Source organism: Arvicola amphibius, chromosome 1 (assembly GCF_903992535.2).
Source record: "Arvicola amphibius chromosome 1, mArvAmp1.2, whole genome shotgun sequence".
NCBI classification, from domain to species: Eukaryota; Metazoa; Chordata; class Mammalia; order Rodentia; family Cricetidae; genus Arvicola; species Arvicola amphibius.
This window is the reverse complement of record NC_052047.1, coordinates 29764459-29788687: the sequence shown is the minus strand read 5'-3', so window position 1 is coordinate 29788687 and position 24229 is coordinate 29764459. Positions and strand designations below refer to the sequence as shown.

General features: G+C 41.9%; 1 protein-coding gene across 1 annotated transcript in view; it reads right to left on the bottom strand.

Moving 5' to 3' along the window:
- Lrrc66 (leucine rich repeat containing 66) overlaps positions 1-24229 on the bottom strand; it is a 37471-nt gene that overhangs the window by 4571 nt on the left and 8671 nt on the right. Inside the window, 1 exon segment of the mRNA XM_038316234.1 lies at positions 9039-9208. Within this exon segment, the coding sequence (XP_038172162.1) occupies positions 9039-9208 (170 nt within the window).

Genomic DNA, 24229 nt, shown 5'->3' with positions numbered 1-24229 from the left:
GCATGACCCAGCAGGGGAAGTTAGGTTAGGTATGGCTGTGGCTACAGCGTTGCCCAGCAGGCATGTTTTCTCAGATTCCCCCAGCATCTTCTGCAGCTCCCCTTCACACAGTGGATCCCATACAGAATGTCCTTGGTACAGGGGTCTGGATCAGAATGCGCACTCAGGAAATAATGGAAACCGTAAATCTGATGTGGTGGTGCTCTGCAGTCCCAGCGCTTAGGAGGTAGAGACAGGAGGACAGAAGAGACCAGTCAGACAGAATACTGAGTTTGAGGCCATCCCAAGCTACATAGGACTCTGTCCCAAACAAAAGTGACAGCTGTAAATGGAGACACTGAAGAATTAAATGACAGAGTTGAAAAGCTCTCTGGCCTCCTGGCTGTGTGTCTTCACTTCAAAACACACCCCCTCTGAGTTACCACATTAGTGTGAAGGAGACATTTGGAGAACATCGGGTGTTAACAACAGAACGGGAAATCGGAAAACTGAAAACACGAATCTTGTTTTAACTAAAGAGGACATGGGTGAAAACTAGGAAGGACAATATTTTCTCTCCAGTCCCCCAAGAATGGTCAAATTTTCACTATGTAATCCAGGCTGGCCTTGAACTCACGGCAACCTTCTTTGCTCTACCCTTTGATTAAGGCCAATTTCTAAAGAAACATCTTACATTATACAGATCCCTAAAATGAGGTAAGTCTAACAACCAAAAAAAATTCATCACAAACAGAATCACTAGAAGTAGAATCGAGTTTTTCGTGAACTTAATGACAGTTGTTCTCCTGTGTAGAGCCTCTATGCAGTCCTGACTCTCAGGAAAGGCTCCTGGAACCAGCAAGGGGGAGGCCTGGATAAGAAGGGAAAACACTTGGGCTTGGTGTGGTCCAGGAACAGAAACTTCCCCCACTGGTGCCTGGTCTCAGCACTGAGTTATTGTCACATTTTTTGAGTAGATATTTTCTTTCTGGTATATTTTTACATCCTAGCACTTTATAAATTACAAATCATAGGACTAAAAGTCAGTCTGGAGAAAAGAAAATGAATTGGAATAATTCAGGAAGAATAATTTCTGAGAAAAAATGGAAACAGAATTGTAACTTAGCAAAAGAAACCCCATTCTATGGCGTTTGAAAAGTGCATATATTCCAGGATGGCCCAAAGACAGGCAGAATGTTGCTGCACAAATCATTGTATCTAAGAAGAAGGAGAGAAGATTAAGAAAAGAAAAGCTAATCTGGACTGTCAGTGGAACTTACTTCATCCTGTTTAAGTATGCTCATTGATTTATGCTTAAAAAAATCGATCTGGCTTCCAGGAAGGTGCCCCCATGGGAAGAGAAACACAGCAGTGTGAATGTGAAATTCATCTTCCAGAGGGAAAAAGCCAACCACTGTGATGCCAAACATCTTCATCATGGTCACAGCCAGTGTTTGGAGTTATTGCCAACCACACAGAAGGGGATGCTGAGCAGGGACCTCTGAGTATTCCCAGTTCTGGTGAGTCGGGGACTATGGCTGTATTCCAAACATGCTTGGAGCTGATTTATAGCTTGCCTTTGCTATTTTTTTAACCCTCAAACTTCAAAGACTCCTCAAGTACAATAAAATGCACAGGAGAGCAACACGCATGACAAATTCCACATACGGATGTACCTGTAACCGGTGCACACTGGTTAAGGCTCCTTCACAATCTGCGATCTCTCGCCAGCAAAGTGGAGAGCGCCGTCATGTGAGGTGGACTCTTTTGCTCTAGTTACATGGCAGACAGACTCCAGAGTGGCCCTCCACGATCCTACCTTCCAGTATTCAGGCCCTTAAACCATTGCTTCCCTCCAGTGCAGGCAGGACAGGTGATTTGGTTTCTATCCAAGTGACTCTGCCAGCCACAGCAATGGGATTGCCGCTTTCTGATGACATTCCATAAAACAGAATACTTTTCTTATGCAGAGCAGAGACTATCAGAGGGACTAGCCTGGTGGAGAAGGCTTCAGGGCAGCAACTTGAGGGCAGGCTTAAACCAACAGTGGTAAAGAGCTCAGGTCCAACAGCCCAAACAGGAAGCAAGTCCTGCCTGCCTGGCTGAGGTGTCTGTTCTCTACAGTGGGGCTTTCAGGTGAGACTCCAGCCATGGCAGCAGTGCAGTCTCTTGAGTGACCATGAGGTGGAGGCCCCAGCTAAGGCATGTCGGAATCCCTGCCCCACAGACATTGTGTGATAGACAGATGTGTGGTTTTAAGCTACAAAGCTGTGGTAAGTCATGATATAGCAATAGACCACTAACTCGGTCCCTTGGGAGCATTGCCCATTGTGCATACCACTCTTTATTCATAGGTGCTTAAAATGCCCTCAGCTTAGCACTGGGAAACAGAGTCAGGCAAGGTATGTGCAATGATTTCAGCCACAATAAGGCGGATACTTCCGGGTTCTAGGGGCCATGCATGTGCAGACAAGTCCTCAGGCACAGAAGTGCCTAATGGCCCCCGGGGATGTTAAAGGGCCCTGCATGACCCACGTGTGGCATGGATTACATCATCTACATATTACTCAGATAAGCCCTTGCGCACATAGGTGAGCCCATCATCTGCGTATGATGTAGCCATGTTAACCCCCTGTGTGCATGTGCTAGGCAGCTTTTAAAAGCTGGATGTGCTATCTTCCTCTCTCTCTCTCTCTGCACACTGACTTCCTCAGGCCTGTACATGTCCCCTCTAATAAACTCCTAAGCGGGTTTGTTGCATGTTCCACATTTCCTTCTCACTCACGACAGGTAATTTCATTGGTGCCAAGAGACTAGGGAGGCTCTCCTGCCCCGAGCCCCTCTCCTGAGGTCAGGATCCGGAACTGGATATTTTTCTACAACAACCATGTGCTCCATCTGCCTGAGCGCAATTTCTATGCACACCACTGCCTTCAATTGTTGAGTTTCCCCCATCTGGTCAACTTAACCGTTTTTCTGAACCCAAGGAATTGACGGTTGAGCTCCCGGAAATAATCTGGTGTTCCTAGAAATGGGGGGACAGCCCCCAACCGTGGTCTTTGTGGCTACAGTTGAGCCCTTCACTGACATTCATCTCTGGATTGCTTCTCTTGCTAAAATCATGTTTGGACTACCTGGGGTCAGTTCTCTCGTGACTGGGGGCCTAGGGTTCCTCAGATTTTTCTTTTTTTTTCTTTTTCCTTTCTTTTCTTTTTCCCCACACCATGAAAGGTCACTTGAAGCAGTCCCTGGCCTCTCTGGCTTCCTAGTCACTCCGACCAGATTCAGTCAGGCTTTAGGACCCCACCTGTAGAAAGAGGACACGTTCCTACAGGCCCTGCTGTGTTTGCTGCTGATTTACACCTCTACCTAGAGAGGAGAGACGTCTTCCTATGGGCCTTGTGGTGTCACCATTTTCGGGGATTTTCACAGTTTCAGCTATGGGTAACAAGCCATTCAATCTCCCGGGATGCCTTTTAGAGGCTCCAAAACCACAGGCCTTAAAGTCCTACTTACAGATTCCCACACTTTTCCATCTTTGTTCAAAAAATGGCATCCTTACAATTTAGATAACAATCTAAAGTGGCCGCCTAACGGCACCTTTGATCCTGATATTTTATGGGAGCTTTCTAACTACTGTCAGCACACAGGCAAATGGAAGGAGTTTCCTTATATCTAAGCCTTTCACTATCTAAGCTCTAAGCCTAAGCCCTCTGTCCTTGCAAGTTGTTCGCCTGCTCACATGTTCCTGGCTATGCCATCTGAACTGGAAGAACCCTCCACTTCCACTCTGGACCCAGCTAACAAACCCCTGCCTTTTTTACCTCAGCGGGCAGCTACCCCTGTTCCTTTAATGCCTACTCCCACTCCTCCAGCCTCTACCCCTGTTCCTTTAGTTCCTACCACCATCCCTTCAGCTCCTACCCCTGCTCCTTTAGCCCACACCCCCACTCCTCCAGCTCCTACCCCCATTCCTTCACCTACTCCTTTGGACCCCACTAAGAAGTCCACACCTTCCCGACCTCAGCAGACAGATTCTTCTGCTCCTTTGCCCTACTCAGCTCTCTCTCTCCCCCCACTAACTACTCCATCAGCCCTGCTGGACCATCCTTCCTGTCAGATGCCTGGCCACAGCAGCCACCCAGCTCTAGCACCCACTTTTACCCCTCCTCTCACATGCTCATGTGCTGCTGTGCAACCCAAACTTGACCAAGCCAAGTTGGCTGCAGTTCTCCCATTGAGAGAGGTGGCTGGCGTAGATGGATTGATTAGGGTACATGTTCCTTTCTCCCTCTCAGAATTCTCCAATATAGAACAAAAACTGGGGTTCTATATGTCTAATTCTACCACTTTCATAAAGCAATGCCAATATATTACCCAGTCTTATAGTCTCACCTTTCATGATATCTATATGATCCTATTTAATAAGTTACTTCCTGAAGAGTGCAGGCAAGTTTGGGAGCAGGCCAGACTACTGGCAGATAATATTCACCAAACACATGCAACACACCCTCTGGGGGCAGAAACCTCACTGGTACTATAACACTCCAGGTGGGATTCTAGCTAGGGACTGGTTTTTGACTTCCCTCCTGGCAGGTCTCTGGAAGGCTGCCCTCAAGCCGGTAAACTATACTAAGCTCTCAGAGGACATTCAAGATATGAAGGAAAATCCTGGATTTTTGGAATGCCTCACTAAAGCTCTATTACAATACAGTAACTTAGATCCAGAAACCATGGAAGGCAGACAGTTACTCGTGACTCATTTATTTTTCCTCAGTGCTACCCTGACATTAAGGCTAAACTTAGACATTTGGAGAAGGGTCCCTAGACCCCACAGGCAGAAGTTTTAGAGTTGGCTTTTAAGGTGTACCATGCAAGGAATGACAAAGCCCACAATCACTGTCACGTGCTAGCCACAGCCTTCCCACTGGCTGAGGTGACAGACCACCTGATCTGTGTCATCCATGCTGTTCCCATGGCCCCCGGGGCTCAAGAACCAACAGGCCCGTATTTCAAATGTGATAGAACTGGTCACTGGGCCCAAGCATGCCCTAATCCTCATCTTGGTCCTGCAAGACCTTGTCCAAGATGCCATAGGGAAAGACATTGGGCAGTTAATTGTCCTTATGCACATAGTGGCATGGAGACATCAAACCCAGAAAATTCCCAAGTTGACCATCTAGGTCTGGCCATGGACGAGTGAGGTTGCCTGGGCTTCCTTGACCCAACCACAACTGTTATCTGTAACAGGGAGCCATGGGTAAACATCACGGTATCAGGATGGCCCATCTCCTTTCTCTTGGACACCTGAGCCACATACTCAGTACTGAGGGAATTCTGGGGGCCTACCTCTTCTTTTAGTTTCAGACCCCACCACTTAACTGTGTGTTTTTAGGGGTATTTATCTCACTCATTCATTTTTAGTCATGCCAACCTACCTGTTACCTCTTATGGGAAGAGATTTTTTTTAGCAAAAGTAGGAGTTTCCTTTTCATTTGTTCCTTCCAGTCACTTTACCCCAGACTCACCAACAGGTCCCCTCCTCCTCCTTCTAGCCTCCAATCTCCTAGCTCCAATGTGTCTTTTCCTTTACCAGCCTCTCAAATGAACCCCCAAGTCTGGGACACCCAAAACCCCTCTGCTGTTAAACACCATTCCCCCACTGTTATCCAGTTATAAGACCCTACTAACTACATTACCAAGCTCAGTACCCCCTCTCTCTCCAGAGCCTTAGGGGACTTAAGCCTATTATCTCTGACCTTCTAAGAAAAGAGTTACTTCGCCCCTCTCTCTCCTCTCTCTCTGTCTCTGTCTCCGTCTCTATCTCTCTGTCTCTCTGTCTCTGTCTCTCTTTCACACACACACACACACACACACACACACACACACACACACACACACACACTGACTTCCCCTTTAATAAACTCCTAATGCATGTCCTGTGTTTCCTTCTCACTAGGGCCAGGTAATTTCAGTATGCTCATCAAGAACATGATTACCATTGGTGTTGGCAGGGATGGGGCAAGGCATGAACAACTAACCATGCTGGCAGCCATGCAAGGAGGAAACATGCAGTCATGTTGTAAGCTCGCAAAAATGGAGACTAAAGAACGCCTCCAAGAGGAAGTGAGAGTCAAGGAGTCATAGCCCAGGTTCTTGCCGGTAAAGGGGAGAAGTTAGTGGGGTGGAGGAGTCCTGAAGTCCTGGAGTGCAAGCAGGAAGGATAGTAATGCACAAAGGGACAGGAGTTTGAAATGCGGCTGGAGAGGCCCTGGCTGTGACATCTGGGAAGGATTCTAAGAGGAGCGACACCGTTAGATTTGTGTGTGAGAGGAGAGCGCGCACCACCCCGGCCCGCTCTAAGTGCTCCTTTGCAGTTAAGTTTCTCGTTCTCATAGGGAGACACAGACAGGAAGGAGCCCAGGGCGCAGAGACGGACTTGCCTGTGGAGAGGAGGTAGAAAGTGGTCGACTCGAGGCTGAATTCCAAGCACTCTGCCCCCCACCTCATTCCTGCTTCCTTAGTCTCCCTTCCATGAGGAGGGTTCAGGAAGCCATTGTGGGTGAAAGGGAGAGGTGGGGGCTTGTTTTTAACAGCACGTTGTGAAATGCTGGGGAAACATCCTCAGTCTCCGGCCAGGCTGCCTGATAAGACAGCCATTAGCCCCGGATGGCCACTGAAAATTGAAATAAGGAGACAGGAAACACACACTAGAGGTTGAAGGGTTTTTGTTGTTGTTTTTTTTTTTTTTGAAAAATGGAATGCTAAATACCACCTTAATAATTTTATACTAATTATACCTTTAAAAGCTATTATATTGGGTTCAATAATGTGCATTATTAAGGGGGAACTCTTCATTTCCCTTTTTAAGGAGGATTTATGTTTTAGTATTTTTAATCAGAGTATGTGCAGGTGAGTGCTGGTGCCCACAGAGCTCTGGCCTGGAGATAAAGATACAGGAGGTTGTGAGTCACCTGATGTGGGTGCTGAGGATCAAACTCCTGTCTTCTTGAGGAGTAGTGCATGCTCTAACCACTGGCCCATCCCTCCAGCCCCTCGGTTTCATTTTTAAAGTCTGGCCACTGGAGCATTTGAAATTGCATGTGTGTTCAACTTTGTTTTAAGTGAAGAGCGTTGACCTAGAGAAGAATGTGTGTGTGCACACGTGCGTGTGTGTGCATGTGCGTGTGTGTGCATGCATGCGTGTGCGCGTGTGTGCATGTGTGTGTGCATGTGTGTGTGCATGTGTGTGCGTGTGTGCGCGTGTGTGCATGTGTGTGCGCGTGTGCGCGTGTGTGCATGTGTGTGTGCGTGTGTGTGCATGTGTGTGCGCGTGTGCGTGTGTGCGTGTGTGTGCATGTGAGCGTGCGTGCGTGTGAGATGGAGGTGTTTTGAAGATGGAGACTGATGAGTCTCTCAGCTTCACTGGTGGTCCCTGAGAGGAGCCATCACACTGGCTTCATCGAAGGGAAGGTCATGGAGAAGGGGGCTTGGGTTCCTCTGCTTCAGCCCTACCAGGGAGACAATTTGCAAGACTCATTACTCTGAAAAGAGACATCCATGCCCCATTAGGAATGCTACTGGTGTCTAGAATAACACGTGGCATGTGTTAAGGGATGCACGTGGGTGCACTATTATCACCGTCATTTTTACTGCCCATGGATACTTTGGCTATGAAAACTGCAGGGTCCCTGGCAGCAGCGACCCGCAGGGTCCTGAGCTGATGGCGCCTCAGCATTGGCCACCGTGGTCAGAAGGACCTCCCAAACACTCCAGTTCATGCAAGAGCCCTGGCACCTCTGGCTGACCTTGCAGCCTAGGTAGGTGATATTATTTATTTGTTTGCTTGTTTAAGACATCTGCCACCTAAGGTCACCAGATATAATTTGTCTAGAGAAGTTCTCAGGAACAGAAACAACCTGCCAGGATGTTTAGGCGTTCTCTGCCTAAGGATTTAGCTGGTACTTCAGCGTGAATGAAATTGAGATCTAGATGATAAATACTGATTGCCATATTAGTGATGTTCGACATGAGCAAACTAAAAGTCCTCAAACCAGATAGGTCATACATCCTTCAATCCGAGAATGGCCTTAACTCATTGCTAAGATCCATCCATCCGTTTTTTTTTTAATTTTGTTTACAATGCAGAGACTATTAATTACATTGTTCTGTTAATATCTTAGCTTGTGATTAAGTCAGTTGTTCCTTGGATTTCAAGTCAAATCATGGATTTCATATGGCAGACTTCCAACTTTCTTAATTATGAATGCAGTCACAAAACATTATTATAAAAGAATAACACTAGATTACTGAAAAGGAATTAATTTTCTTTATATATATATATATATATTCATTTCACACTGTATTTTAGCATTATTTATTTATATGTGCCTTAAAAACTTGAAATACTTTGTGATTTAATATAAACAAAAATTGGGAAATAAAAATTTCACAAGTCAAAAAAAAAAAGACAGTGTTTCATTCTGGAACCCTGGCTGGTCTGGAACTCCCTATGTAGACCAGGCTGGTTTCAAACTCCTAAGTAACACGTTTAATTTCTTGCCAACTGGTAAATGGAAACTTGGAGTTGAATTTGATTTGATTTAGAAAAAAATAATATGTCAATTTCTTTCTTTCAGTTTTAGATAGTGCCTTTTGCAAGCGAGCTGGCCTTAACTTGATACGCATGTGGTTACCACCTGGAACTTAAGGATCCTCCCACTTCTATCTCCCAACCCCCAGAATATATTGTATGCTTGGGATCGAACCTAGGGCTTGTGGAATTCTAGGCAGGCCCTTTATCCACCCAGCTACATCTACAGCCCCATAACGTGAGTTCTTGCTGCTGAGAATTCTTGCTAAGTTTGTGCCCTCGGTTGTGGTCTGTGGCTTTTGAGCAACAGATTTCGGTTGTTTGAGGAGCTCTTAAGTAGACTCACATGCTTCGATCAACAGCCCATAGCCCTGCACACGGAGACACCCTTACAAGGAAACAGCCCTCTCATCTAATTGGTCATGAGACTGTAGAGTTAAGACAGTAACAAGAAAGATTTTAGAACCTGTAATTTTTTGAGGCCCTGGAAGGCTTCAGGGTGAATCGTGCTTATCTTGTTGCTCTTTAAATAGATGCTCTCCAGCTGCAGGCAGCTGTGAAAATCAGACAGCCCAACGTGAACTATCCTGTTGAATGACAGATCCAGACTCTGCAGCGACTTCAGCTTCCACAGTCCTGAGAAAAGGAAAAGCAAATTAAAACCTAAACTGGTGCTATTCGCTGCCGCAGAGTGTGTGGTGGGAAGTTGGAGATATTAATGGCTCTTGAGTGGGAAGTTGTCAAAGTGTATTAAGAATGAGAAAAATAAGTGGTCTTAAGAGAGACGAGGCCAATTAGCCTGTGAAGTTAGTGAGCGGGAAGGAAAAAAAAATCAAGTCAAAATAGTATAGATTATAATGACAATGTTCTTGAGGGGATACACATATAAACATCAGTAGGTATGTACTTGAGGGGTATACACACATAAACATAGGTATTACTTGAGGGGTATAAACAAATAAACATAGGTAGGTATGTACTTGAGGGGGATACACATATAAACATAGGTAGGTATGTACTTGAGGGGATACACATATAAACATAGGTAGGTATGTACTTGAGGGGGATGCACATATAAACATTGGTAGGTATGTACTTGAGGAGTATACACACAGAAACATAGGCATGTGGGCAGAAATAAGGTAGTGAGTGAAATTAACAGTCATCACGGTTTGGTATAGGATGGCTGAGGAAGGGGGAGAGGGATATAGAGAAAACTCTTTAACTTTATATATATTGGCTCATTCTTTCAAATGAGCATGTGCTGTTTTTATCACACACTCATTTAACATTTATCATTTGTGTATTTGTATGTGAATGGTACAGTACATGTATGGAGGGTAGAGGATAACTGTCAGGAGCCATTCTCCTCTTCCACCATGGGGGGGGGGGCAGGATTTGAACCCAGATCATCAGTCTTGTCTGCAATCACCTTTCTTTTCCTGGTGAGCTGTCTTTCTAGTCTAGTGTGTGCCCTTCTTAAATTAAAGAATCGATTTTTAGAATTCTAACCATGATTGAGTAAGGTGATGAGCAGATACCTGTTGCTTTGATTAACCGTGTCCCTGTGAACACGGGAGAAACTTAACCCTGAGGTTTATCATTACATAAATGAATTCTTCCACTTTGAAAGTTTCTTCTTCAGTTTTTTAAAGCTTCATTTTTTTAGGGCTCTCTTTGTGTTTATTCATTCTACATGGTCCTGTATTGCAAAAGAATACGTTTGTGCAAGTGTAGATTGTATGTTGAGTGTGTCCACCTCCCATCCCTCCCCACCTGCCCCCTTTGTTCAGCTGGAGGGTTCTAATTCTTCTACACCACGCGCGCACACCTTTATTTTTAGCCATTTGCACTCTTGTAACCGTTTGCCGCTGATATTACAACTATTTTCTAGGTATCCTCAGATATTTCGATGGTAACGGGATCACAGGCAGACTTTGCTTTCCGGCACAAGAATCAGATGGAGTTTCAGCCTCTGCCTCTTGTGTTTCGCTTTGCTTTGGGAAGTTCGCAAAAGGTCCCGTTGGCACCGAGAAGGAAGACAGAGAACAAGGTGCCGGTCACAGCAGACTTGCAAACTTAATTCCCAGATGGGTCCCAGGGAGGTGCTTGCAGTTTCACACGTTCTTCAGCCTTGTTCTCAAACGTGGGCTGGGTCTCTAACTTCTGGGTAGCAGATCAAGCTTATTCAGTTCCAGAGCCAGGTTTATCCCCTGCTTCTGTCTGCAAGGCATCGACGACAAGACTGACGCCGAAGAGAGCAGGTCACAGAACTGAAACGGCTGCACCGTGCGGATCGTCACAGAACTGAAACGGCTGCACCGTGCGGATCGTCACAGAACTGAAACGGCCGCACCGTGCGGATCGTCGTACATGCGCAGATCAAGCAAGGGAACTTTAAAGAAATGGATCGATAAAAAGATTAGGATGGAGGCACATGGTCCTGATGACAGGTCCCTACCCCAGAAGCTCAGAGCGGTGACACAATAGGACACATGACAATAAAACTTCCATGTCGGGCAGAGCTGGCAGTCATCCACAGCACCCCACTGCACAACGGACGATTCATCCTCCTGACTGGCAAATGATCAAGTCTTTTCTGGGCAGAATAGGTGAACTTTGGGAATGTGGTGTTTGGCCTACACAGAGAAGCAAAAGCATTGAGCCAACATTAAGGATTCAATACAAAAGTCTGTGTTTCAGGCTTCTCTGGAAAGATTCAAAGTTTCATCTGGTGTGTGACATTTGGATAGACCTGAATGGAGGCTGCCTGCTTTAGATGGGGCATGAGCTTGTAGAAAGCTATTATTTCTATGAATACACACACTGTGTCTGTGTGTGTGTGTCTGACACACAGATGCATGCATGAGGGATGGATAGATAGATATTAGAAATTGGTCAAGAAAATTATATTTAAAAAGCAAGGAGAGTGAACAAAAGCTGATGCTCAGTTAGCGCATGTGTGTGTAAAATACTCTCATATTTCTGTGTGCCTGGAGTCTGTGTGTGCTGCCCCATGGTCCTGGAACTCCAGTGTACGTCTTCCATCTCTTCCCAAGTGCCCCCTCAACTCTTTCTCTGTTCTAGCACCAGGAGACGTCCAAACGGGGACTGGGGAGGGGCAGTTGTCAACAACCCCCAGAATTGAACACAACTGCCAAAGAAAAGCATGTCTTTGTGCAGAAACTGTTCTCCCGTGTTAAATGTGCAGACATAGGGCACTGGGTGGAGCATGGAAGACAGCGTCGGGAAAAGCACTACAGGCACTCTGCACCTCCCTCATACTTGTCTGGTTTATTTAGAGATGTGAATTCATGTTTCTTAAAATAACTCAATGCTCAACGGAACTTGGTAAGTTTCTAGGAGCTCAGTGGAGGGAGAGTACACCCAAGCTTTGAAGGGTAGAGAAACGACTACACAAAGCTCCTGCTTAATCATACACGCTTTATGCTCTAGGCATTACACGAGTCTTTCATTTTTAATGTTCACAAAGTCCTGGGGCTTCTCAACATTTACAAAGAAAACACTAACGCAAGGCTTGCCCAGTGACAGGGTAGAAGGAGCTGGATCAAAGTCCAGATAGCTTAACCATTCATTACCGTGTAACTGTGCCCCAACAGCAGACACACCAATAAAACAGACAGGGACAGATACTGAAGGAACTTGCCTATAAAAAGGGGACAAGAGGGTGTGGTTCTCCAAGAATGCACTGGGTGGTTTAGTCACTGTCCTGTTGCTGTGAAGAGACACTATGACCAGGGCAATTCTTAGAAAAGAAAGCATCTAGTTGGGGTCTTGCTTATAGTCTCAGAGGTTCAGCCCATTGTCATCATGGCGGGAGGCATAGCCACATGCAGGGAGACATGGTACTGAGAAGTAGTTGAGAGTTTCACATCTGGATCTGCAGTCAGAGAGAGACTGGGCCTGGCATGGGCTTTTGGGACCTCAAAGCCCACTCCCAGTGACATACTTCCTCCAACAAGTCTACACCTTCTAATCCTTTTAAATAGTGTCACTCCCTGGTGACCAAGCATTAAAATTTATGAGCCTATGGGAGCCATTCTAATTCAAACACCAAATTATTCCATTCCCTGGTCCGTATAGGACTGTAGCTATATCATAATGCAAAACTGCATTCTGTCAAGCTTCAAAATCCCCATAGTCTATCACAGCTTCATCATTGTTTAAAAGTCTAAAGTTCAAAGTCTCTTCTGTGATTCATGCAATCACTTAACTATTACCTCCTATAAAATCAAAATAAATAAAGCAAATCACATACTTTCAACATGCAATGACACAGGATATACATTACCAACTGAAAGGGGAGAAAAGGGAGCATAGGAAGGAAATACTGGACCAAAGCAAGACTGAAAACCAGCTGAGCAAATTCCAAACTCTGCAACTCCTTTTAGCTTTGTTGACTGCAATACACTTCTTTTTCTTGGGCTGATTCCACTCCCTGTTAGCAGCTCTCAGCAGGTATCCCATGGCTCTGGCATCTGCAACATCTTGGGGTCTCCAAGGCAATCCAGAGCTCACCTTCATAGCTTAACACAATGGCCTCTCTGGACCTCCATTCAGAGACACCCTTGACACATGTCTGGCTTCAGTGACTTTCCTTAGTCTTGGGTGGAGATTCAAGAACTACTTTCTTGTATCTTTGACTCTAAAACCAGAACCATAAGGCTGAAGCTACCAAGTTCTGCTGCTTGGAGCTGAAACTTGGCTCCCTTGTCCAATTACATGTATTCCGGCTTTCTATTGTGGATGGTTTCCTTCAGTGCTTAAGCCTTTCTTTCATTTCTGTTCACAAGTTTGAGGCTTAGTTGGGTGGGTTCTTGCCCAGAGGTCATCACTCCATTTATTCCATTTAGCATTAGGCTTTTCTTTAAACTTTTTAGTCTCTGTGAGCACTGGATTTAGCTCCGTTACATTGCTCCTTTTCTCCTCAAACTGTACATTCTGCATTTCTCCTTGCCCTTCTTGCTCCTTTTCAATGTAAATCTACACGAGTGGCCACTAGTAATCATATGACACAGTCAGCACTAGGCTGTTTGGAAAATCTCTTCTAAGGACCATAAGCAGAGATTCTGCTTTTGCTTCCTGATCACCCAGAGCCGAATAATCACACAGAAACTCTATTAATTGCAACACTGCTTGGCTGATGGCTCAGGTTTATTTCTAGCTAGATCTTGCATCTTAAATGAACCAATTTCTATTATTTTATTTTACCACGAAGCTCGTGGTTTGTTACCTCTTGCTTCTTGGCAAGCTACATGGCATCTCCCTGACTCTGCCTTCTTTTCTCCTCTATCTCTACTTGGACTTCCCACTTTGCTATATTCTGCCCTGCCATAAGCCAAAGAAGCTTCTTTATTAACTAATGGTAATAAAACTTATCCACAGCATACAGAGGCAAATCCCACATCAAAGGACATTAATCCAAAAATGCTTCAATTTAGCCTCAGGCAGGTTTTCAGGATAAGGGCAAAACATAGCCACCATTTTTGCCAAAATACTGTAACAATGGTCTCTAGGCCATTTACTAAAATTATTCTCCTCTGAAACTTGAGCTGGGCCTCCATAGTTCAAATTTCCCTCAGCACTGTCTTCCATGCTTCTACTAGGAGTGCCCAATAGCCTTCCCCTCTTAAAGTGTGCAATTGCTTTTTCTAGTTCAAAGTTCCAAAGTCTTCCTTAAACCTCGAACAAACAGCATGGTCAATCCCATCACAGCAATAACCCAGATCCTAGTACCAATTTATGTCTTATTTTCTTATCTTATGTGTATGAATGTTTTGCCTGCATGTGACTTCCTGATGCCTTTGGAAGGTGTTTGGTCAGAAGAAGGTGTTAGGCCCCCTGGGACTGGAGTTACAGAGAGTTATAAGCTACCATGAAGGTTCTGGGAATTGAACTTCGGTTCTCTGTACAAGTAACTAGTGTGCTTAACCTATGAGACATCACGCTAGTCCTGGATGAATCATTTTCTATATGCCAATTGAATCAAGATTTTTGATTAAACTATCACTTCACCAAGATCCTTACTGATTGTTTGTCTCCTTGATCTATTATTGATGAGGGATGTTGAACTATCAGTTTTTTTTCAAGTTTTCTTATGTTTCATTTTAAGTGTATTTATGTTTAGGATTATTATAGATTATCATTATTTTTAAAAGAATTAGTCCCTTTATCATTGCATAGGACTCTTCTTTATCCTAATAATTTTTCTTCTTTCAAATTCTTTGTCTGGAATTAATATACCTTCTCTGGGCTGGGGGAGGGCTCAGTGGATAAAGTGCTTGCTGTGGAAGCCTGAGGACCTGAGTTCAGATCTCCAGCCTTCTCGTAAACGCTAAGCATGTGGTGTGTTTCTGTAATCCCACTGCTTAGGGGCAGAGACAGGTGGGGGTCCCAGGAGTTTGCTGTTCAGCCAGTCTATCCAAAAGTGAGCTTTAGCTTTAAAAGAGTGACCTTGACTCAAAAAATAAGGTGGGGGCTGGAGAGATGGCTTAATGGGTACAGTATTTGTCATTCAAACATGAAGACCAGAGTGTGGACCTCATATAAAAGAAGTCTGGAGGGTGTGGTAGCCACCTGTAAACTTAGCAAATGGGAGGTAATGGAGAAAGAATCTCTAGAGCAAACTGGGTACCTCCATTAGCCACAACAGCAAACCCAGGTTTATTGAGTAATGCTGCCTTAAGGTAAGGTGGAGATTAGCCAAAGAAGTCACTTGTCATACTTAGCACGAATTGTTCACATGCCACATGCTAGAAAAGACTCTACTGAGTAATTGTCTATCAGGTTGGTTTGTGGATGTGTCTGTGAGGGATTGTCTTGATTGATGCAGGATGGCTCAGCCACTCTGGGCAGCAGCATTTCTTTGGCAGGTGATTTGGGGATGTGAAAAGAATCTAGCTAAGCATAAGTGTAGCAAGAAAAACAAAAACCCAAAGACAGATATTGGGGTTCAAGCTGAAAATCAGAAAATCAAAGCAGCCAACCACTAGAGAGTTCTTACCGTCACAAAATCTTCAGACTAAAGGAGAGTAAGTTTCTGTCTCATCCCACCTTATATTTCTCTCTAGTGCTGATATTAAAGGAATGCATTACCACTGCCTGGCATCTATGGCTAACTATTGTGGTAACTGGGATTAAAGGTGTGTGCCACTACTGCCTGCCACTACTACTATGGCTGACTAGTGTGGCTAGCTTTGTACTCTGATCTTCAGGTAAACTTTGTTTATTAAAAAAACACATAAAACACTACTATAATTTCCTTTTTTACCTAAAATAAAAAAGAGGACTATAACTAATACAAGAAAAACTATATACAATAAATACAATAACTATATACAATATATACAGGCAATAAGTACATCAACAATATCTAGTCTATTTGCACTTGATAAACTCAGAGAAAATACATAATTATCTCTCTTATCTTGGCAAGTTCAAAGTCTTGTACCTAATTTACTTTCAATCATAATTTGCATTACTATCTTTTGATATCTCTCAACCTTATGCACTTTACACTTCTTTAGTGAATTTCTCTTCTGAGTCTTACAACAAGGAAAACTATAACTATCTAGTCTTCAACTATCTCAGAGAACCAAGAAGGAAATAATATTAACAGAGTAAGCAAGAAGTGCAAGCAAGACACTTTCAAAAAATTTGAGAAATGAAGGAAGCAACTGGCTGTTTGGTCACTTCCCCAAAGTTCCTCTGATCTTGGGGCATCCATCTTCAGCCTAAAGTCTTAGAATTTTCTATGAAACAGAGTTTTTGAAGGACTTTCTTTCCTTGTCTTGACAAGGTTTGGCAGTCACTCTCTTTTGTGTCCTGCTTGTCCAATTAGGACAGCATAGCATCAGCAGTTGAGGCAAGGGCATTTTCTTGCCCAGTGGTTTACTTTTGCCACAAAGAAAGAAAACTCTATGTGGAGTTTCTTCGATGTCCATTATCTTCTCAGAAGTAGACTGGTGCTACCAGGAGCAGACTTATTTTATTGTCATAAGAAAGAACCTACGTTAATAAAACATCTTAAGTGCCATATTCTTAGATCTCTGAAGTGTTTGAAAATGACCTATCTATTTAAAATGTATCTCTTTTGACCTTGAAAACATACATAAAGCTGGGTGGTGGTGGCGCACGCCTTTAATCCCAGCACTCGGGAGGCAGAGGCCGGCGGATCTCTGTGAGTTCGAGGCCAGCCTGGTCTACAAGAGCTAGTTCCAGGACAGGCTCTAAAAAAAGCTGCAGAGAAACCCTGTCTCGAAAAACCAAAAAAAAAAAAAAAAAAGAAAACATACATAATAATGGCTACAAGTTTGATTGTAATAGGTGACTAATTACTAACCTGCATTTCCTTATTATCCTAAACAGTTGCTAATAATAGCTTTCAATGACTAAAAATTTGCATTGCATTGTCAAATGAGATGTATAGATAGGTACGATACCTTGAACAATATTAGAAATGTATGTACAGTATATTCTAACAAAATTAATCTCAAATTTGTATCAATATACAAAATTTGTGTACAATATATAAGAATCCAGTCTATTGTAAGATATTTAAAATTAGTAGTTGCTTTTAAAAAGTGGATTCAATAATCTACCTTTTTATCTCATCATATCTATAGCTTCCCTTTTTTCAGAGTAGATTCAATATTCTACCCTTTTATCCTATCATATTTATATCCCAATTTTTTCTTTTCAAAACAAGAACTTTGATTCTAATCTCCTTTGTTCAACTTTCCTCCTGACTGTAACCAATAACAACTTGTAACCATCTCAACTCCCCTAAACAATGACAAAGAGCCATAACCCATTGAATGACCAAAACCCACCAACCCCACCTCTTGGGAATGTGGGTGTCATATTCTTAAATTTATTTCCTATTGTCTGGGGGTGATGGCATCTTTAGGGGATTCTGAAAAGAAAAAATTGAGTTGCAAAGTCCTGGGAGAGGTAGCTTTATTATTTGTTTTCAAATCTGCATAATGGGAAAGTGCAGGACTTATCTCAAATCATGCCTAGAGTAGTTTGTTAGGCTGGATCATTTCAGCTAGTGACCTTGAAATTGTTCTGAGAAGTTTGTAGTCCAAAGCTGATCTTTAGGTGTTGTTTCTCACCTTAGTGGTGTAATCAAAGTCCTGGAAGAATTGTCACTGTAAGGCCCCATCCTCCTTTTGGAAATTTCAAATGTTTCTGTTAGGCATGGTCTTCATTCACTGCAGAAAACTTAAACAAATATCATGTACAGCAGATCTCAAAGAGGTTAAAGAAAAGCTTCAAAGACTCAAAATAGAACCAAAATATTATGAGATTAGAGGCAATAAAATAGTCCTTTAATTTTGTTTTTCTTATGTTCCATATCAGATGGCTCTTCTGACATGGGACAGAGATTTTGGATTTTACTTTAACAAGCATGCTTGGGTTTAGAGGAAGAGAGAGCCATGCTCCAACTCCAAAGCCAGCTTTAATTTTTAGTAGGACAGGTACTACAAAAGGACCATTTGCATTATATGTCTGTAGAGAACAGCAGAAACAAACATTTGGGAAGATTTATGAATTTTTTTCCTGTTGGGAATGTAATATACCAATAGGCCAATTCTTTTTCTTGGGACTTTTTTCTCTTGATGATTTATCCTTTTTCTTCAGATGTCTCTCTTGTCCAGTTGTCTTTGGATTCCTTAGCTGGATGCCTTATTCTCCTGAAAACACAAAAACAAACCCTTCCCCAACCCTAAATTTTTGGGAAATTCTCTTTTTGGCTAGTTATATATTATCAAATGAAAAGTATTTGTTAGTTTTATAGGTTAGTTTAGATTAAATGGCCATGCTGTTTGATGAACTATATAATTTCTCCTAATTAAGAGGTGTCTGTTGTTCAAATCGAATCTTTATCAATGTTAATGGTATCCATAGCTTTCCTTCTTTTATAAAAACAAAAGCAAAACCCCTTCCCCAGTATAACACATGTCCTGGTTTCCATTCTGAGGTCAGTACATCTTTAAACTATATTGGCTACTTTAATTTCATAGTTTTTAAGATGCTATCCAATGTTTTTCTGCAGTTGTTGTTTCTTTATCATTAGCATTTAGAAAATTCAAAGTTAATAAAGCATTATTCAGTCTATTTATGGGGGTATTTATCATCCTTTTTGTTTATTTAACATATCTTTTAGAGTTTTATTTGGTCTTTCTATAATTGCCTGGCCTATAGGATTGTGTGATATACCTATAATAAGCTATAATACTCTAATAAACAAAACTGTTTCATTTTCCTAGAAACATATGCCAGAGAATTGTCTGTCTTTATTTGTACAGGGATATCCATGATGGCCACAACTTCAAGTAAATGTGTAATTACCAAATCAGCCTTTTCCAAACTCAAAGCAGTTGCCAATTTAAAACCTGAATAGGTATCAATGGTGTGGTGTACATATTTCAGTTTTCCAAACTCTACAAAATGGAACACTTCCATCTGCCAGATTTATTTCTTTGAATACCCTTTGGGATACTTTCTGCAGGTAGTGGTGTTTGGTTGTATAAAGAATAAGTAGGACATTTCCCTATAATTTCCTTGGCTTGTCACATAATAAAAAAGTCTTTCTTAAACCTTTTCTATTGACATTATATTTTTTATGAAATTTCCAATCAACAATCCACCAATTTCTGCATTACCTTGTGCTAGAGGCCCTGGCAGACCTGTATGGGATTGGATGCGTGTTATATACATGGGATGATTCTTATTCCTGATTATATTTTGTAACTGAATAAATAATAAAGTCAATTCTGTATCATCTGGTATAAATTCAGTGCAAAGCAACTCTTTCTGCACATTGCGAATTGGCAAGTATGTTGAGAAGTTCTTTTTTTTCTTTTTTTTTTCTTTTTTTTTTTTTTTTTTTTGGTTTTCCGAGACAGGGTTTCCCTGTAGTTTCTAGAGCCTGTCCTGGAACTAGCTCTTGTAGACCAGGCTGGCCCTGAACTCAGAGATCCGCCTGCCTCTGCCTCCCAAGTGCTGGGATTAAAGATGTGCGCTACCACCGCCCGGCTGTTGAGAAGTTCTTTAAAATCCATTAGTACCACGAGAATAGCATATAATTCTGACTTTTTGACAGAATAATAAGGGCTTTGATTCACTTTATTAAATTTTCTGATTTGCATCCTGCCTTTCCTGATTTATTTGCATCAGTATAGAATATAGGGGCTCTAGTTATTGGTATGTCCTATACAATGTGACAAAGAATCCAGTTAGTTCTCTTTGTAAGTTGAATTCTCTTCTTTTGGAGATTCTTTTGTTAATCTCTCACAAAAGAATTGCTACAAGCTCTTTGCCAGTGTTCACTTTCTGTTCATAATTTGTAAATTTCATCCTTATTAAAATGCACTATAATTTCTGCTGGGTCTATTCCTGCTAATTGATGAAGTCTCAATTTTCCTCTTAGAATTAACTCAGAGATCTTTTCCACATAAGTTTTAAATTTTTTACTTGGTTTATGTGCTAAAAAAAATCCATTCTAAAACAATATCTTCCCTCTGCATTAAAATTCCTTCCTGTAAGGGAATGTTTGGAGAGTAATATGCTCAGAACTCAGTTAAGATTTGGATCCACATGATCAATGTATTCCTTCTGTAATTTGTCTTCTATCAAAGTCAATTCTCTTTCAGCTTCAGCTTCTCCTTCTCTTGATAATTTCCTGAGACTATTTAAGTCCTTGTCACCATCTAGGGTTTTGTTTAAATTAATCAGTTTATGAGGTTTTATCCCAATAGTTAATCATAGATTCAAAATGTCTCCTAGCAAACTTTGAAAGCCATTAAGCATCTGCAATCGATCTCTCCTAATTTGCACTTTTTTTTCAAGACAGGGTTTCTCTGTAGCTTTGGAACCTGTCCTGGAACTAGCTCTTGTAGACCAAGCTGGCCTTGAATTCACAGAGATCCACCTGCCTCTACCTCCTGAGTGCTGGGATTAAAGGTGTGTGCCACCACTGCCTGGCTCTAATTTGCACTTTTTGAAGTTTAATTTTTTTGTAAATGTATCTTATAGCCTAAATAATTAATAGAATCTCCTCTGTGTATTTTTTTTCAGGAGCAATTTGTAATACCAAATAAGGTAAAATTTTCTTTACTTCTTCAAACATTCTTTCTAAAGTATTCTTTTTAAGGTATCTAAAGTATCTATAAAATTGTGTCTTCCATGTAATGATAAACTATAGATTGAAGAAATTGTTTACGTATCATTTCCAACAGCTGCCATACAAAATATTGGCACAAGGTGGGGCTATTTAACATCTCCCCGTGGGAGAATCTTCCATTGATATCTCTTAACAAGGTGAGAATTATTATAAGGAGGTACTGTAAAGGCAAGTTTCTCTCTATCTTTTTCTTATAAAGGTATAGTAAAGAAACAGTCTTTTAAATCAATAGTAATAAGAGGCCATGTTATAGACAATAGAGAAGGCAAAGGAATTCCTGACTGAAGAGAGCCCATTGACTTAATCATCTTATTAACAGTTCTTAAATCTTTTACCATTCTCCATTTTCCAGATTTCTTTTTAATAACAAATAGAGAATTCCAAAGGCAAGTTGATTCTTCAATATGCTGAGCATTTAGTAGCTCCTGTACTAGCATAAATCCGGGGACAGTCATCATATAAAGCTTGCCTTTCTATATAGTAGCATAATCTCCTTCTCCAAGAAGTTGATCTTGGGAGATTTCCTTACCTCTCGCTTTACTTTATTGTTCAACTGTCTTAGCCTCTTCTCTGAACCAGGTGCTCTTTTTAAATTGTGGACCAGGTTCTAAAACAGCTATAACCATATCTATCCAGTCTTTAGATATAATCCTATCACAAACTGACTCAAATTTAACATTTGCTTCATAACAGGTGTATGCATGCCATGTGAGACTACCGCTTCCTTGAATCTCTTTAAATCTAGCATTGGCGCAGGAGCCCAATTATTTCTTACAAACCCTCTATTATTTGGCAATTCCTTTAAGGTTACTGGGTATATTAAAGTTGATTGTTTGAAGACCTTAGGCTGTTCCTCTCTAACCTTATAATGCAATGCTGAAATTGGTTCTCCATTAAATTCCTCTGTCTAGATCTGAATATTTCTATAATCTATTTTATTAAGTTTTTCTAAGGCCTGTATCTTGGCAGTCAAACCAAACAACTTTTTAAGAGATAAACCAAGAATTATCAAAAAAAAAAAAAAACAAGGATTATCAAAATGATAATTAACAGAAAGTCAATCCTGGTTAAGTTGATCATCCTTTCATTTAGTTGTTCCATTTTTTGAATTATGCGTTACATAATCATACAGAGACCTAACTTTCTCTATCGCAATTGTGTTTACCATTTTTTAACGTGGTAAAAAGCTCTCCCTTTTAAGTAACTCTTCCCTTTAAGAATTTCAAATTTTCTCACCAAATCTGCCACCAATAACGATGAAGATGTGAATCTTATTGTTGCCGTGTAGAACAATAAAAGCCTGACTGGAGTTCAAGGCAGTTACCTAGTTTGGAAGCAGCCTAAGAACGGAATTCTCGGCCTGAAAACGAAGCAAAAGCCCACCAGGAGAGAAGTAAGGAAAACCCAGAATGTAGGGCGGTGACTCTGGCTGCATGTAGCTTTGGCCTCTGCCAGTGGCTATAAAGCCACAGGCAAATGGTTGTTTCATGAATTTGTACCACATATATTGGGTGCCAGATGTAGCATGAATAATAAAAACTCAGAGACGGATACTGGAGTTCAAGCTGAAGATCAGAAAAGCAAAGCAGTCAACCACTAGAGAGCTCTTACCTCTATGGAATCTTCAGACTGAAAGAGAGTGAGTTCCTGTGTCATCCCACCTTATATTCCTCTAGTGCTGGGATTAAAGGCATGCACCACCACTGCCTGGCCTCTATGGCTAACTAGTGTGGCTGCTGGGATTAAATGTGTGTACCTCCACCACCCAGCCTGTATGGCTGACTAGCGTGGCTAGCTTTGCGTTCTGATCTTCAGGCAAACTTTATTTACTAAACCATAAATAAAATATCACTTTATATAAGCCCGCACACAAGCCAGCAAGCAGGATTCCTTCATGAGTCCTGCATCCAGATTTCTATCCTGACTTCCTACTCAGACGTCCTTCAATAATGAATGTGACTTGGAAGTTTAAACCAAATAAACCCTTTCTTCCCCTGGTTGCTTTTGGTCCGGGTATTTTATCAAAGCAGCAGTAGGAAACTAGAACAATACTCGGTGCCAAACTTGGGCTTTCATGTGCACACATACACATATGTGCATGTGCGTTCACATACATGTGTGTTCACACATAACACAAGCATGCATTCACATACACTCATACATACCATATACACACAAAAAACATACTAAGATGGAAATTGATAGAGGAAAGCACCTGAAGTCAACATATGCATCACACACACACACACACACACACACACACACACACACACACACACACACACTCTCTCACACACACTTTGCCTTTCTATTGGTTAGTGATTATCTAGTAGTTTATCTTTTCCATCCATCTTCATTCCAGCACATTGAGCCTCTCCCCCATACTAGCCTATCTGTCAGCCGGTGAATGATGAGCTTACACTCAGCAGAGAAAAATAACAAAAATTTAATATATATGATGATGCAAGTAAACATCCAAATAATTGCACTGAAATAGAGATGCTGAAATAAAGCAAAAAGTGAAAGCAGATGCTTCCTGATAAACAAAGATCTTATATTTTAATAAATCCATCACAGGCTGAAAATATCCCATCAAAATGCCTTTAATATAACTAACCCACCAAATAGCCTAGCGTAACAATGCAGTACACAGAGTCTGACTGGGAGCCATGACTCTGCCACCGCCTATGTATCAAAGGCCCCAGGGGGAACAAAAACAGAATGCTAAGGACATTTTCTACTGAATGTGTATTGTTTTGTCACCACTGTAAAACCAAGGGTCATAAAGTTTGAGTCATCATAAGTCAAGGTCTGTCTGTATTGTATGGTTCCGTTCATATAAATGTACAGGAAGTTCAAGTGATCTTGCAATGCCAGGAGAGAAACCAGTGTTTCCCTGGGTTGAGGAGATGATGAGGAGGAGAATGGGAAAGATAGGTTATCCAAAGGTTCTGGAGAAACTTCCACAGTGATCGCTAGATCATAGCTGGATGATGGGGATGGTTATCTTACAGGTCAGAATGGCTTAGAATCAGGGCACAGAACCAAGATTGCATAGAACAAGGAAGGGGAGGGTCCTCTAACACTATAAAGACCCACACAACTGTGAACAGATCAACGGCACAGATGACAAATACTCCGAACCATTGAAGACACTTAGAATAGCTTTTGGTTTTTGAAATGAGCATTTGCCCGTATACAGCCTGAATTATCTTTTTCTCTGCCAAATATTTCTGTACAAGATTTTTTGAGACAGGGTTTTTCTGTGTAGCCCTGGCTGTCCTTGAACTCACTCTGTACCTCAGGCTGGCCTAGAACTCAAAGAGATCCCCCTGCCTCTGCCTCCCAAGTGCTGAGATTAAAGGCGTGCACCATCACCATCCAGCCAGAAAATAGTTTTTAACATTCTATTGCACATGAAATCAAAGAAGTGACAAGAACAGAAG